Raw genomic sequence first — 17,488 nt, 5'->3', positions numbered from 1 at the left:
ACAGATTAGGCATTGTATCTACTGACATGTGTGAATGTGAATCCGATAAATGTGATCTAGATCACATTTTCTTTTCATGTTCTCTATACGACCGCTCCTCATTCCTGAATGATCTAATATCTCTTAATGTTCCTTTTCCTACCTGTATATCCTGTCTAATTATGTATCCATGTAAATTTTATAAAATATTGCCATCTTTCATTCTTCAGAATCATATCAAAGTTTAAATATTTGTAATGTTGTGTAAGTAGCAAGTATATATGTATATTTCTGAAATTTTTAATATCCGTTTCAATCCTCTTTCTACTTATCTGATCCTTTCCCGTGTTCCGTATCCTTTTTTAACTTAGTTTCCCAATCTTTTAATTTACGTTATTGGCAAAAAGTAAACGCTATTGCCAAAAGAAGAAAAAAAAAAAAAATCCCCCTTATTCATAATGGTTCGCTAACTTTAAACAGCCGCTTAGGAGTGTTTTTTCTCATTCTGACTTAGGTCAATAGAAGAAGACAGAGTGAGAATTAGCAATGCTTTAAGTTAGCAGACTATTATGAATAATGGGCTAAGTCTATATAGCTACCCACTATTTTATATATTACATTGATACCAAGTCCTTGAATGTCCCACCTTGGACCTTGGTGTCAACTGTCAAGTCACAGACCACAGACACTGATGGTTGACAGTTAAACCTAAAGTAAAAACTGAATTTCAATAAAAAATTAAAAATGTCGGAGGTGTTCAGTGTTGCTTGAGTTGCGTTTTTACTTTTTATTCTATACTTGGTGAAGTTGGTGGCCTAAACTAAGTATTAACCTGCCATCGGCTTAAGCCACTAGAAAGAATAGAATAGAATAGAAGCCTAAAAAGAAGAGAATTGAATTGCGTTGTTAGATTTTACAACCTTCAGCATCCTACTGGCTGCATTGTGTGTAAAAAATTAATCTCAGGCAAATTAATCATATACGATATGAAGTCGAAGAAGAGGCATCATGATTCATCTGAAGAGTCCGAGGATTCTGAAGTGAGCGAAAAATCGAGTAGTTCGTCGGAAAGTGAAAGTGACGATTCTTCTGTGAGTGATCATCGGCATAAGAAAAAGAAAAAGCATTCCATTTCATCAAAATCGGAAAGCGAGTCTGACCGAGCGAGGCGATCTAAAAAACGAAAGCACAAGAAGAAGAAGAAGAAGCATAGTAAAAAGAAACGCCGATCGGAATCTTTGGAACTTGAATCCGCCGGCAATATATCAATAAGTGAGGGTGAAATATCTTCTAAAAAACGACGTAAACACAAACATAAGCACTCTAAACGTACGCACGACTCCGAGGAGAGTGAAGGTAAGAACAAATGTTTATTTTACTGTTTCCCTATAATTGTGGTATTCTTTCTATAAGTCCCACTTTTGGATATAGTTATATACATTTTAAGTGAGCAACATGTGTTCTTAAAAATAATACTAAAGTATCGATAATTTGCCTTTACAAGTCAATACATGATTTGGTGTGATCTGCAAATACTGTTTGTATGTTATATTTTATGATAAGTAATCAAAGTAATTTAACAGTGTGTTAGGGCCAAATATTGTGTTATTTGCCACAAATATACCCTTGTTGAATTTGAATTAGTATCAGTTTATTTATCAATTCCATCAATTATGACTTACAAGATGTGCTTAATTATTTTTTCAGTAGAAAGATCTGAGCATCGCTTACACAGTGTTGTTAAAGAGAGACATGTTTCACCTGAAGAACATCAACCCTCAAGAACTTACTACCAGTAAGTAATTTACAAAATGATTTTGTAAATAATATCTTTATTTGTAAGTTGAAGCTGGCTAGTAGTAGCAGCAATCATTCATTGTTGCCAGGGAGCAGGAAATGTGCCCTAAATAGACACTTAAGATTGTCGCTGTAGTATCATTATATGTCTGTCAATTATTTCAATGTATGGATAATTTTAAAATATGTAAGCTTTTGCACTTAGATCATTTATAGATCTTAGAGCTGTAGAAACATCGAAAAATATTGATGTTGACAGTTAACTCTCAGTAACCTCTACTTTGAACGATGCACACACACACACATAAAGTGGAATACGAATTGCAAGAGTAATAAACCTGGCTTGTTTTCATTTTTTGTCTAGCAGCAAGAGGCTGCATCTGGACATATAAATTATCTAAGTTTTGTATTCTTTATTATATTATCAATTATTAGTAGTAATTTCTAGTATCAATAAATATCTGAAGTATAAGTAATTAGTCTAAATATGTTAAAGCAAATGAAAATGGTGTATATAGACTTTAAATGTTCTATTTATCATCTTGTCAACAGCAAAGAATACCACCAATCTGGATCACATGAGTACGAAAGGGTGGCTGAGGTTGAACGATTTTACAGAGGATCTAGTAAAGATCGCAGGGCGCAACAGCAAGAAAATTATTATCGGGAGCGTACTGACAGGTACATTTTTCATGCAGTATATTACCATATCATTCAGACTTATACCTTACCAAGCCAATTTATGTATAATACATATATTTCCGACAGCTTTATGCTAAATTATAATATTTAAATTCATACCTTACCATTGCATCGCAATGCATGCATGATACACATGAGTACACTCGTTGATATTAACTGCATAAATACCAGAGGAAAAATAAACTTCACAAAATAAGTAGTTCATTTATAAACTATATTTACAATACTATGACTACATAAAATTAAAACTATCATTATGTGGAAGTGTACCAAGAATACTGGCAGTATTATTGCGTCGGATAGCAAGGCTGATCCGTTATTATTAGTTCATTTATTGTTTAACATTTTGAATATAATATTAAAAATTTTGGTACAAATAGCAATTAGCACATTATATTTGCAAGTAGTAAGGGATATCATTTCAAAAAATAAATTGGATTTTATATTTTATACTGTGGCTTCTGTGAAATACACACCACAATTAAGCCAATGTCATGTTTAATTGAACAAAATGTGTAATGATTGGTGCCAGTTTTCTTTTTTAATATACTTGTATAATAGTCTACCAAGTCTTGCCATTACTACTAAAACAAAGGTAAAAGATATTGTATTGTAAATAACATTTATTACTTTTACAGTGTGTTAGTTGAATACATATATATAGAACAATTTTAAATATATAAAGCTTGTTCCAAGTGGTATTTTAGTGGTATATATATTCAACGACCTGTATAGCCGAGTGGTTAGCGATCCTGCCTACTAAGCTAGAGGTTTCGGGTTCGAATCCCGGTAGGTGCAAGCCTTTATATGATGAATATGGGTGTTTGTTTTCAAGTCATGGATGTTTAAATGTATTTATGTATGTTTAAGTAAGTATATTGTATTAAATATATCATTGTCTTGTAATCCATAACACAGGCTATATATGCTTAACTTGGGGCAAGATAATTTGTGTAAAAAGTGTGTCAATATTATATTATAAGTGGTCTTCATTGGCTGCAATACAGTCCTTTAATCATTGGCCAGTTATCAACATAAGCATGCACTCTTTCCATGTGAAAATTCTTCACTGCCAATTGTACGTATTGTTTTAGGGACTCCAAATTATCATGGCGTTTAGAACAAGCCATACTTTCTAAAACTGACCTTAAATCATAATCCAGCAGATTAAGATCGGGACTAGACAACAGCCAGTCTTCAGCCCTGATGAAGTCCGAAACGTTAGATTCCAACCAAGACTGTGTAGACCAAGCCTTATGGCCTGACGCCGTCTTGCTGGAAGGACCATTCTTGGTTATTGACTTACTACTACTAGCAATGAGGGACTGAGATAGATGGGTCTAGAGTTTCATTCTTCTTTTAATTGTATTTGAAGTGAAATTGTACACCTGACTTTAAGTGATGACTGCCACCAACATTACTTTGCAACACCAAAGAAATCTATGTGTTGCTGGTGTTTTTCGATATTATCTGCAGAAGCCTGATTTAATATCTTTAGCAGACTAAACTAAAAGTTATTAGTTATTACTTTTAATGTGTCCACATTACAGATATGTAGCTCAGCAAGACAAGTATGACCGAAATAAAGATAAATATGGACAAGGTATTCAGTATGACATATACAATAGAGGACCTAAAGAATATGACCAATATAAGAGGTAGATTATATCCACTTGAACGATCAATGTTTTTGTACCATTTCAGCCGGAAGACATCCACTGCTGGACAAAGGCCTCCCCCAAAGATTGCCATGACAATTAGTGGTCCTGTGCTGCCCTCATCCAACCTACTCTGGACATCTTGACCAGATTTTCTCAGATTTGTGGTGGATTGTTGAACTTGTGGGGGGCCTAACAACACTAGTTTAGTTTTGGCACAATTTGTATAAAAAATACAATAAAAAGAAATATTAAAAGGGGATGAAGCAGCGAAAAGCTTAACAAAAGTATGTATTATTGGGGAATTCTTTAACAATCGATAACCACATTTTTTGGCAGAATGGCAGAACTTTGGCTTGGTGTATGAGTATGGGATGGTATGTTTCATTATTGAAATGAATAAATAAATTACAATTTGCAATCCAAACATCATCACATTTGAGCATCATAGGATGTTTTGCTATCAGAAAATTTATTTCCTGTAATGTCCAACAATCTCCCTGAATGCGCAATACAGATAAGACAGATGTGAATAGTCATTTTATAATCCAACTACAGCATGATGGGTTGAACTTTATTGAAAAGGATGTATTGCTGTATTTTGGCTCCTGAATTCTAATAAATATATAAATATTTGTCCATATATATATATATATTCTTAATAGATTCTTACTACATTAAATATCTTAAAAGTATTGTACTATAATTGAAATATAATATATAAAATAACATTGAATATTTAAATATGATATTGAAATATATGTTTATTCGCACGTTTAATACTAAGCTGTTACATCTGGCCCATACTTCTATACGGATGTGAGGTGTGCACTATTAAAGAAGACCTCAGGAAACGTAAAAAACTTTCGAAATGTGAGCATATAGACGTATGTTGGCCATTAGTTTGACTCACAAGTTCACGAATGTGGAAGTTCAACGAAACCATCAAGATGATGAAAGTCGCATATTTGGGGCACGTGCTTAGGCACGAGAGGTATGAACTCCTTCATCGCATCATGATGGGAAAAGTTGCCGGAAGAAGAGGCGAAGGTCGCAGAAAAAAGTCTTGGCTGCGCAACATCCGAGAGTGGACGGTAATCGCGGGTACAGAACTATTTCACCTCGCCATTACAAAGACGAAGAAGAAAATATAATAATTATGATGATTTGTCATATATTAAAAAAAAAAAAAAACAATTTATTTTGTTTGTAATGTATTAGTATTTAATTTATTTTAAACTCTAGTGTTTAAATTTAATAAAATTTATATCTAAAAATCGTTTTAGGAATCCAAGATATGAACAGCCAAAAGTGGACATGGCTTACAGAAAACCAGATGAACCTTATTATCCAAGAGATGACAGTAAAGGTTGGTATATATTATTAAATAGATCATATATTTATTAGTCATACATGCTAAACTATCTGAATTTCGATCTTTTAGGCTATATGAAAAATAATCAATATGCCACAAGAGGACCCAAAAGAAGGGAGTTTGGAGATGAAAGAGAATACAGAGAGAGGTAAATTACACAAAATATATTAACGAATATTTGAAAATATCATTTAACAAGCAATTCATCAAATGTCATGTATATATATTTGGATCAAATATTGTAATAGGGTTATATGTATACATGTACCTAAGCATGTTATAAAAAAAATGCATAAAAAAGCTGTCATAAATAAATCTACTTCTATTATGAACAGAGAATACTTGTTATTTGTCAATCTAAACCAGATACTATAATTTGATTATTAACCATGAAAATATTAATGTTCACTGTTAATAAACTATATAATTATGTATTGTAAAACTTTTAATACCTAATATAATTCTTATCATCAAGCCATTAAAAAGAATAAACTGATTTCTAGATCATTTAAACTGAATAATTTATGTAAATTCTATGTTTATTTTGCCAGACCTCCGGAACCAGACAGATACCGTGACAGAGAATATCCGGACAAGCGAGAAAGGTATCGAGTTGAAGAAGTGCCTGAAAGGTGAGCCATGACAAATAGAAACATCGAACAGAAAATCTGCATAGTAAATATACTGTCTACTTGTGGCTATACAAATTCTTAATGTGAGGCATGCTGTATGTACGAAATGTTTTGACGCGCCCTTAAACAACTGTATTTGTTTTTACAGTGACATCTCTACAGAATATTATAATGAGAGCAGTGACAGTGTCTCGCTATTGCAAAGATATTTTAACATTTTCACATTAGCCAATAATATATCTAGGCAACTATAAGACGGCAATCTGTTTTGTTTCTTCGGAGAATGTTATGCATTTGCATTTGAATTTGTTGCAAATATTATTAATTGTAAATGTATTGTGTGAAGCGGAACTATTGACTGATGCTTTTGTGATAAAAGCGATAGAGAGAGCAGCTGATTTTTGTCGTATCACAATGTCATGTTAAGACTTGAGAATTAAACAATGGGTACTGAATAAATTATTTTTAAAACATACAGCGGCATAATTTTTTATTGTTATAAAGAAGCACACAGAAACCTGAGAGGAATTTTCGTTTTGTGTTATATATTTCTGATGGACCCTGGAGGAAGTAACTGATAACCATTTCCTGTGAGCAAAACAATGATTGTAAATGACTAAATAGGACTTTATTCGGAATTTAGATGAGAAAAGAAAAAAAAGAAGGATATAGATAATTAATAGTTATTACTTATAACTTATATTACTGAAAATTCAATACAATTTTAAAAGAGAAACGGCAACAACTAGATTAAGAATGATCAATGACGGAAATCAACGGATTCAGAAAATATATTTTCAAATTTTATGTATTGACAGACCATGATTAGGGGATGAAGATCTTTCTCAAATGTAATAAAATATTAAAATAAAAAGGAAAATATACAAACATAATATTAATTATTGAAATCATCTATAATTATTTATTCTTGGATGCTTTAAATAAATTTATATAATTCTCTGGCAGAGACGAAAAGCACTGAAAGCAATAATAATATAACTCCTGCATTAGTAACATTTTTATTGAAATTATAAAAATGATGACATCGATGTCGATGAATCAGAATTTCAAGAAATTCTATGAAGCGATTCTATGAATTCTATTGTCTACAGATACAATTCACTTTGCTAAGCAATCCTAAAAATTGCGTTCTGACTCAGTAACTCCTAATTATGTACTGAGTTCTGTTGAGATATCCACGATTGGATGAAAATACAGTAGGTATGACGTCATGAATCAACTTTTCGAAACAGTAATGGTAAGTGTAAAAAGGAGTGCTAAAGTACCTGGTGTGAAGATGTTTTTTTTTTTTGATGTTTCTACCTATGCAAATATCACAATCTGATACGTTATTCACAAATTATTGTTTTTGAACCGCGTATAATGTCGAAGTCAGAGCTTTACATTTTTATTATGTGTATTCAATGAAATGAAGCAATATAAACGATTTATTTTATTTATGTTTTCTTTGTAAATTGTCTCAAAATGATTGTCGACACACAAGAGTTTCGCTTTTTGAATATTCGCCAAAATTTAATTCGATTGTTATCAATGTTTCGCTGCGGAATGCGGATGGAAATAATTTTTTATTGTTATCTGTCACAGGGCTCGGGAGTATCGCCGAGAGAAATTCGACCGAGTTGAAAAGCTAATACCACCACCCAGGTGTGTGTATTTTCTTATCAGAACATAAGACTCTGTGTGAAGTTAAGTTTTAAGAAACTCCCACCACTGCACAAAATAAACATGGATAATATAATAGTATGTTGTCCACCATAGGGAGAAAGTTAGTGAATATTATGAGCGAGCAATTTAGAGGCAAGAGACGAAGTTGAGAGCACTGATATACCCTAGCAGTGGAATGGGACAAATTGAGCAGAGATTGGGAGTTTTATCAGCTTTTAACAAAATAAGGCCGACACATATTTCATACAAATTTACTGACTAGCAAGTATCACAGTCCAATCAAAATATTTATTATCCAAATGAAAAAAAAAAGCAATGAAGAACACTGAATTTTTATGGAACTTTTTCTTTCGTATATTTATTCGCCTTAATGCCGAAATTCTGGCCCAGTTGTCATTTCAATACGAAAAACATTCCGAAAAGGTGTTGAATAAATTATGAAAACTGTAATGGTTAATGGTAACTAGGACCGGCCCGATCAATGGTCACCCGCGCACTGTCTTACTGAAACCAACACATGTTTATAAATAATTAATTTTATCTACTAAGCAATATTTGTAATATAATTCTGTTTGTTGGATTTACTTCGAACACACTCCCGAACACAAAAGAAAAAATAACAATAGCAGGTTATATCAAAATTAAACAATAATAGTAATAATGTAAGATAAAACGAATGAACAAAACATACTTAAATAAAACTAATAATACTAAAATAAAACTAATAATACTAAATTGTCATACTAAAGTTTCCTCGTACAGAACGCTACTTCGATTGACCCTCGGCCATTTATTCGCGAAGTTTGGCAAACGATCACTATCACTCATATTAGGCAATTCAGTGACACTCAGCTGACGGTCAGCTGTACTCTGCTTTCGCGTTTTCACATTATCACTTTTCACTGATTTACTGGTAAAGTCACCAGACACCTGCAGCTGTGCCGAGGGTCGAGCGCGAACCGGCTCGAAGGACCATGAAAAGGGGGCACTTAGGGGTAGATATATATTGGTTTAATGGTAAAAATATTTATTTACTTAAGGTACTAAACGAATCTGTGACACTTGTTGAATAACAATAATTAATGGTTCTACTTGTGAGTACGCGGACCTCTATTAATTGGTTAAAATGGATGCTCGGACCAGTCCTGTAATGGTTATAGAAGAATGGTAAATAGGATAGGACCGGACGAGTCCTGTAATAGTTATAGATGAATGGTAAATAGGACCGGACCTATCAATGGTTATACGCGTACTGCTTTACTGAAGGCAACACATGGTTATAAATAATTAATTTTATCTACTAAGCAATATTTGTAATATAATGCTATTCGGTGGATTTACTTCGAACATGGACTGAAATAGTCCTAATGGAAAAACTGGCTGACACATACATTTCAACTGGCAATAGGTATATGTTCAACCATAATATGATGGAAAATTAGAGCAACGTAACTATAAAATCCGATAAGTTTCTATTCTTAATGGTAAATTAAATTTTTATGACTTTCGAAGTGAATTCAAATTTAAATTATTTTTTATGTAAGTTATATAATAATTTAACAGGCAATATTCAAAAAGTCCAGAGGACCGTTATAAAGAGAAGAAACACGTAGAGAGCAGAGACCGAGAGCGTTACCGCGAAGTACGCCGAGAGCGGGACGACGCTGATCAGGAGCGGGACAGGCGGAGCCGCGAACCACGGCCGGAGAGAAACGATAAAGTTAAAGATAGGGCGAGCCGGTAGGTTCACAACTAGTTAGTCTTAGTTTGGGTTTTTGCCCTGTGCTTCCCCGGGGCATGGCTATGGCATGGTATAGGGGCTCCTGTTTCCGCAATTAAATCACTATTATGGGTCCATTTTGCGTGCAGTATTGGCCAGTTACTCCAACCAGCCCAGCTCTTTCCAGATGTTCAGAACATTCCTGGGGTGTTCGCAGGCTTCCTGGAGAGACCTCGTATAAGTTAATGTTTTTGCCCGTTGGTTGGGCCCCGCACATTCCAGGATTACGTGGGTGCCGGTTTCGTCCTCGGCTAGACAGCCTCTGCACTTAGGACTGTCCGTTACACCGATTGTGAAAAGATGCTTGTTTAGTGATGTGTGACCCGTTAGGGTGCCCACCATTATTTATACTGGATGTCATGTCTGTTCAGGCTGATAAGTTAACGTGTCAGTTTGGGCAACAGTTCAGGTATCGCTTCTTTCGATTGTATACAGCTTGAGACATTTATCCATCGGGTGTTGTGTAGGTTGTTGGTGAGAGAGCGTATCCATGAGCGCATTTGGTTGAAGGGCAGTGGCAGAAGTGGCAATCGACCAGTCACTTGAGTTGCCGATGCCCGCCTTGAAGTTCCCCGGGGCATAAAAAGAATAGGGAAGTCCCAGGCCCAAGGTCGTAAGAAGTGACTAAAGGCATTTCCCAGCGGGAGGCTTCTTTGCACAGGATGTCGGCCAGATTATGGGTACGACAACAGCGCCTTTTTCTGCCGTGAAGCAGTAATGTGTAAGCATTATTGTGTTTCGGTCTAGAGGGCGCCTTAGCTTAGCTAGCTAAATTACTGGGCAAATGAGACTTTACATCTTATGCCTCAAGGTGACAAACGCAATTGTAGGTGCGCTCAGAATTTTTCAAGAATCCTGAGCGTCACTGCATTGTAACGGGCAGAGCTTATCATTTACCATCAGCTGAGCGTCCTGCTCGTTTCGTCCCTTATTGTCATAAAAAAGAGTCAGGTTTAGTTGGCTCCGGATATGTTGGTAGACTTCAAAGTAACATATTTCTGACAACCAGCCACCTTGTGTCATTACAAGCATCTCCAATATGCGTTGCTAAGTATATTTTTCTGGTGTGCATCCAGGCTTTCGCATTCCAGGATGATACGATTTATAGATCAATTATTTTCTGTATTTTTAACTACTAAACGGCCGCGGTCATAGGACAAAATTTGGTAAGAATTTTGTAATTTCAATTGTAGTAGCAGAGCATACGTGACCGATCTCTTCCTACCAGCAATTACTTGCTCAAAAAGTCTATAAAAATACCGAGGATCAGAAACAATCTAGGTTCGGTTAATGGGCTACAATCTTCCGAACATAGACACTTTTGAACCTTAGGTATATATGCGGAAAATTCATCTTAAGCTTAGATAGTTCAGTTTAGGTATCCTCACAGGCTTCTTGGAGTTGGGACCATTTGACCGCGTGCAACGCGGATCAGCTCTTATAGATGAGAGGTTATAGAATAACGGAACCAACCTAGAGCGATATAGTATTAATTTAGGTTCTTATTAAGGTTTTAGCCTTGGTAAAGCCTTGCCTAATTGCCTATATGGAATGCAAACCACTGTTTGTCGGCATTGTCTTTTCCGCTAGAGGCACAACGCCCTTTGATCAACTGGGTAGCATTGTGTATTTGGGCTATGTCTTGCCTTGGTAGCATTTACATATCACCTCAGTTTCTGATGTCGTAGTAAACTATATTTAATGTATTTTGCAGGTTTACAGATGCCGATGAAAAGAAAGAATATAATTGGGGCAAGACAGAAGTGAAAAAGGAAGGTGCCACAGATTCAGGGGAGAAAGAGAAGCCTAACTTTGGTCTCTCTGGGAAATTAACTGCAGATGCTAATACTGTCAATGGGGTAGTCCTCAAATATGCAGAGCCCGATGATGCTAAGCAACCAAAGCGACGATGGAGGTTTGTAATACTGTAGAGTTAAGTAAATTCCAAATTGAATATCAATGATATGTTGGACATCTCCAACATACATTGCTATGCAGACGATAGCACTGATGATGCCGTATATTCGGGCCATGCAGGTCTCTATACAGAAAACGTCGACCAGTGCCGGGAAGAACTTGTCTCTTCTGTCGAGTCTTCTTTTGAGAAGGTCGCAAAATGGGGTAAATTGAACCTTGTCCAATTTAACCCCCAGAAGACGCCACCTTCCTTAAAGGCCGACAACGCTCTTGTGATTCTTCTGGTGTTGCAAGAGAATGTCGGCGGCGGTGATCACTTAACGCCAGGTGATCCGTACGCTCCTTTGTCCTCCTTTTCTCTAAAAAAAAACATAGTAATCACGCTGATGCAAGTCTTAATTTAGTTTTTGCGTTTACATGTCACACCTAGCAACCTTTTGTTGTTTGTTATCAAGAATCCTTGATTAAGTAAAGGTTGAAAAATTAGGCGATCTTAAGTAGTAAGTCATTTTTAGATTCTACCCATTCAAAGGCGACAAGGCCATGCCAATCCTGTACATCCACCGGCAGTCGTGCTTCCTGATTGGGCGCGACAAGAAGGTGGTGGACATTCCACTGGACCACCCGTCCATCAGCAAGCAGCACTCGGTGCTGCAGTACAGAGCCACGCCCTTCACGAGGCCGGACGGGACTACCGGACGACGTGTCAGACCCTACATTATCGATTTGGGTAAGCTGTTTATGGATTGAGCCAAATAAAGCTTGCAGGCTCTGCATATTTAAACCAAATACAGGAAATAGGTGGAATAACGAACTCACATTCTTCAAGAAATTATTTCCACAGTATAACATAGACTGACTAATGAGTGTGGCCCTGCCAATCTCCCCTCCACCCGATCACGTGACGAATATTCCCAACTACCCGCGTTTTATATTTTCGAATTTCCAGCTACCCTCAATTTTTATTTTATAAGAATATAATACTACAATAAAATACAAAAATTATTTATTTATTTAATTAATATAAGAGTTTTAGCCATATTGTAAATTAATACATATGTATATAAATATTTTGTTATTTTTAAGTGATATCTCTATATTTAAATTAAATTTATACTAAAATTTAAGAACAAGGCGAGACTTGTGCTTCATCTACAGGATCTACTTTACAGTTGAAATCCTACTCGACCACAATAATTGACTAGAGATGTCACTCCTTTCAAATCTAAACAGTTTGGTTATTTTTAAGTGATATTCTAAATTCTGGGATGTTTATATTTTAGATTCAGCAAACGGAACTTTCGTGAACAACAAGAAAATAGAAGCGCGTCGTTACGTCGAGCTGCTTGAACGCGACGTGGTGAAGTTCGGCTTCTCGCAGCGGGAGTACGTGCTGCTGCATGAGAACAGCAAGGATGACGCACAGGATGATGACCAGGACGCGCCCGTCGTCACCACCGACAAGATCAAGCAGGAGAAACGGGCCAAGGAAGAAGCCGCAGCGGATGGCTAATGGCATTGGTATGACATTTATATGACTTTGTTTATACACTAACGGCCGTTCCCAATATTCAGTCTATCTCTTACTTGAGACAAAAATCGTAACTATCGTTGATTTTTCTGTCCCGATAAACTTATCGACGGTAACTCACCTTTTATCCGTACACGCTGTCTGTCAATGGGGGGACGTATAGCTTACCAGCGATTGAAGTTTGTATGGAAGTTTCAATTCACGCGTCCCAATATAAGGCGATAAGAATGACTTATCAGGTATACTGGGACAGCTTCAGATTATTGACTGCTATTAAGATTAAATTAAATAAATTACTACCTTCTACAGCGTACTCACAGTAGAAGGTAGTAATTTATCTCTATCTGTAGATGTAGTATATTGGGAACTTTCTTACTGTGTTATTTATACACGCGAAGTTATTCCAAATTTAAAACTTTTTGTCAAGTTATCCCTGTGTCACTAGAGAATTACATGACGGAAAGAAGTAATTTGAAACTTGGAGTAATGCGTTGATTAATGAGACACTGTTAGTGCAAAATTAACAAACTGGTTTATACCGGATTGCGATGATTATCGATCGATTGAACACTAGAAATAACTACAAGCTTATAGTGCCCCCTACTAGGCTCTGTAAAATAAAAGACGAAAAACTATCCTATCTCTCAAGTTGGACTAAACTGCACTCCATGAAGTAACCCCTATTAAAATCCGTTCATTAGTTTAGGAGTTCATCGCGGACAAACAACGTGTCACGTAATTTATATATATATTAGATATACCACCTTATCCTTGCCGGATTAGTACCTACATATCTGCCAATACATGTACGATTTTTTAGAAACAATTATGGCTCAAATTCATCTATCCAACTTATTTCAAAATTATATAACAGTAAATTCCATAGTAATAGTAGTATAGATATAAATTTTAATACATTTGGCAATTTAAAAAAATACGCTTTAGAACCCTTGTAAATTGGATGTATTAAATTATAGTTTTAGTAATCGTAAACATACATACATATTGTAGTAGTATTACTTAACTTACATTAATAAATGTAGGCCATCCTGTGCATACTTATAAGTTAGATATATAAGTATTAAATATAAGAAATTTTACATTATAAGTAGTCATAATATTAATTGTATATCTAGTTGGTAAGCCTTTTTATACGCTTTATATTAGCTTCACTTGTATGTTTGTAACTGACTCCTTTAGACGCCATTTTGACCCACTTTGAACGGCCAGATTTCATTCAAACTTTGTAGATTTATCGAGGACCGATGACAATACACTAATTTGATAAGATTATTCCATTATTCAATTTGCAAACTAAGATAATATATATCTTATATGAAAAAAAAATTATCTATAGTCGATAAGGCAGGAATTGGTGTTAAAGTACTTAATAGTTTTAAAAATACGTTTTTTAAAAAAATTAACTAAAAAATTAAATATAAACAATAGTTTAAAAAAAACTAACAAACACGCTTTATATAAAAGACAACTAAAAAATAGAAAATAAATTTTAATAAATTTAAATTGAAAATAGTGTAAAAAATATATATTTTATTGTAAAAAAAGCGTGGGGTGTAGAAGAATTATTATTGTAATAATATCTTAAAAAGTTTATTTTAATAAATAAATATAATTCTTCTGTACGTGTGTTGACAATGAACTCCTCCTTAACAGATGGACAGATTTGAATGAAATTTTCTGTGTGGATTCGAGGATGATTAGATTTATTATTGAACTACCTCCTAAATGGCTGGACCGATTGTGAAGAATTTTTAGAGTGTTCCAGTGAATTTGAGATTGGTTTAGATTCTCAATACAGTCGACATATAATTCTGCTACGTATGTTAGTGATCTCCTCCTAATGTCTGGGCTGATTTTTCAAATTTAACACGTGTGTACAGGACAACGTCTGTCGGGTCCGCTAGTATTAACATACTTTTTTTAATGTTTCAGTTCCACTGCCAGTTACTTGCTTGGTGATAAGGGTTTAACTGAGAATTTGCTGAAGGAACCTTCACCTGGGCTATAGAGTTATATGAAGTCAGAGACCAAATTCGTCTTTACATTTCAAACTTTCTTCAAATTTGTTTTTATTGTCTAAATATTAAGTAAACATACCATTTAATTAGCTGAAGATTAAATTATTTTGTGGTATTTTGGCCATACCATTTAAAATATTTAAATTACGTCAGATATATCGCTTCTATAATTGAGGTGGATTTCAGGTCTCTTACAGATTTTCTTGTAAAATACTAAAACAATGGAGCAAATAACGATTCAAATTTTTTAACTATTAATTTAAGAATAATGCAGTCTTAATTAAGCTACATTATTTACACACATGAAGGTATTCAGAGAAAACAAAATAGACAGTAAATTTAAGCATTGAGATTGATTAATTCAGAAATATTTACACGAATAAGTTAGTTATAGTCATTATAATTTCAATTGTAAAGAAATATGCTGTTATCGCATTAATTATAATATGAACCTAGCCTTAATTAGGCGCAATGTTTGTACAAAAAAATTCACCTCAGTGCACTTCACTAAATTCGTTGTTTTCTTTTGAAGTTTTATAGAAGCTTTCTAATATTAATAAGTTTTGTAGCGTAAGAAAAGACGATAGAGATAGAAAGACACTGTCGACATTATTTTACATCTAATATAAAATTAAATTTGTAACCAAAATTTATGAACGATGCGGGACTCGATTCCGCTACTTCTCAGGTTCCGTCCGAGCGCTTCTTCCGCTGAGCCAACCGTTTGAGTGACGTATGATTCATAAATACTGGTATGTCTTGTTCAATTCTCGCATACTCTCGTAAAAGACATACTCAAAATATACTCGTAAAAGAGTTTCGAGTCCGCATCGTTCATAGATTTAAGTTATCTAATATGAAGTTGGGCGTAAAATTGTGTCGAAATAATCTTAAACTTATCTCTTTTATCATAAAATTTTCATAACGAGTTACTTCATGGCATTTGACGGTAATATCTTTTATTACGATAGTGAAGTAAGTTTTAATTTGGAACCAGAAACAAAAAAAGTTTAAATTTGACTGTCAATTCGTTATCTCTATGATAGTAAGTTATAAGAATTGTTATTAGAATTCGATTTAATTTCTTGTAATTATCATTACATAGTAAAAGATATGTGAGCAGGTTGGCACTGCTATACAGCAAGGGAAAATTAGTTTATTTGGGTATTTGATCGAACCGATTTCTATTAAATATAAAATAATACACCTCGTATTGGTTACGTTACGTTACCATACGTTATACGTTAACGTAACCAATACGTGGTTACGTTAAATAAAACTAGAGTTTAAAATAGTAAATAGATTTATTGTATATCTTAATACAAATAAATGCATAACTATGAAAACATCTTTGCTTTGTACTGATATTCTGTATCTCTAATATTTACAACGTCACCATCCATATTTACAATTTAAATAAATAAATATCTATAACACTAAAGGAATAGTTCGGTGGAATTATTGAGCGAAGCGAAGCTGAGCGGTGCTCCCACCGGGTGACTCCAATTGATTTCTGCGTTAAATTGATCCTCGGCCATTTCTGGATATTCATTTCTCATAGAAAGCTTTCGAAATTTTCTATGTTATTATCGAGACAGAATTTTGGATTTCGACTTGATTCAATTATTATAATAAAAAACAAACATGATTTACAAATTATTCTAAATTAGCACGCGCTATTTATATTTATTTAAAAATTGAGCCGATTGATCAAATCGAAATAAGTTTTAATTGTGACACTGCTATCCTTTGATCATTTTCGAATGTTCATGTTCAGCATCAGTTTTTGTACACAGACTTAGTTAACCTCGCTTCGCTCAAATTTACGCCGCAGCGAAGCGGTACGACGAGCCACTGCGGCATCCTAGTAGTTTAATATCACAGTTAAAATGGAGTCTTAAATAAGTGTTCGTCGCGTACTGACGAGCTTGGTCGCTGTACGCCTTCACATAGAGATGCACGTTTCACGAGGCCGTTTCTTAACGGTATGATGGTCGCGTGTGGTCGCACGTTGGTGCGTAACGAATGCGTTCTGTAAAGGGGCGGTTTTATTAGTCGGTTCGGGGCCACGCCCACAATACTGTGTCGAGAGAATGGCGCGTACGTGAGCGAGGACCGCGGTATCTCGTAGCCGTCCGATATGGTTCCCGGTGGGGAATCACTGTCATACATAAGTTCTAAGTATTTGGGAGCCCGCTGGGGCAGAAGCTGGCAGGGCTCCATTTGCTGTTCGGGGAGATCTTCATCTGAAATCAATAAAGGATGACTTAACACGTGTTCTCTGTGTTAAACATATTTGAAGGTCCTACCAAAGAGGATGTAAATACTACGTAATAAGGGGCGGGACTAACTAAGTAAAAATTGAAATTTAGTTTAGTATGAAACGTGCAGT

The 17,488-nt window shown here is 34.9% G+C and overlaps 2 protein-coding genes across 5 annotated transcripts in view; one reads left to right on the top strand and one right to left on the bottom strand.

The window, feature by feature from the left end:
- The first annotated feature begins 701 nt into the window (after positions 1-701).
- Positions 702-16,442, top strand: LOC126975342 (smad nuclear-interacting protein 1). Of its 2 annotated transcripts, none has more exons than XM_050823188.1 (13): positions 702-1,335; positions 1,690-1,774; positions 2,329-2,457; positions 4,029-4,136; positions 5,423-5,505; positions 5,581-5,659; positions 6,063-6,143; positions 7,749-7,808; positions 9,393-9,569; positions 11,324-11,524; positions 12,042-12,256; positions 12,810-13,047; positions 15,011-16,442. In XM_050823188.1, exons 1-12 carry the CDS (start codon positions 966-968, stop codon positions 13,037-13,039), a joined length of 1,818 nt encoding a protein of 605 aa, XP_050679145.1. In that variant the 5' UTR covers positions 702-965; the 3' UTR covers positions 13,040-13,047; positions 15,011-16,442. The 2 variants fall into 2 exon arrangements, with proteins under 2 accessions (XP_050679145.1, XP_050679144.1); XM_050823187.1 differs by having other exon boundaries at positions 703-1,335; positions 1,687-1,774.
- The window catches only part of LOC126975337 (protein sevenless-like), a 68,969-nt gene continuing 67,862 nt past the window's right edge, over positions 16,382-17,488 (bottom strand). For all 3 annotated transcript variants that reach the window (XM_050823181.1, XM_050823182.1, XM_050823183.1), the window contains one exon: positions 16,382-17,342. In XM_050823181.1, the coding sequence (XP_050679138.1) occupies positions 16,981-17,342 (362 nt within the window). In that variant the 3' untranslated portion in view covers positions 16,382-16,980. The remainder of the gene's footprint in view (positions 17,343-17,488) is intronic.

The sequence above is a fragment of the Leptidea sinapis genome, chromosome 35 (assembly GCF_905404315.1).
Source record: "Leptidea sinapis chromosome 35, ilLepSina1.1, whole genome shotgun sequence".
Taxonomy (NCBI): Eukaryota; Metazoa; Arthropoda; class Insecta; order Lepidoptera; family Pieridae; genus Leptidea; species Leptidea sinapis.
This window is presented reverse-complemented; position numbering and strand designations above follow the sequence as displayed.

Coding starts and splice junctions, on each gene's coding strand:
- LOC126975342 (XM_050823187.1), top strand. CDS start 966: ATGAAGTCGAAGAAGAGGCATCATGATTCATCTGAAGAGTCCGAGGAT. Junction 1,775..2,328: donor CCCTCAAGAACTTACTACCA/GTAAGTAATTTA, acceptor TCTTGTCAACAG/CAAAGAATACCACCAATCTG. Junction 6,144..7,748: donor GTTGAAGAAGTGCCTGAAAG/GTGAGCCATGAC, acceptor TATCTGTCACAG/GGCTCGGGAGTATCGCCGAG.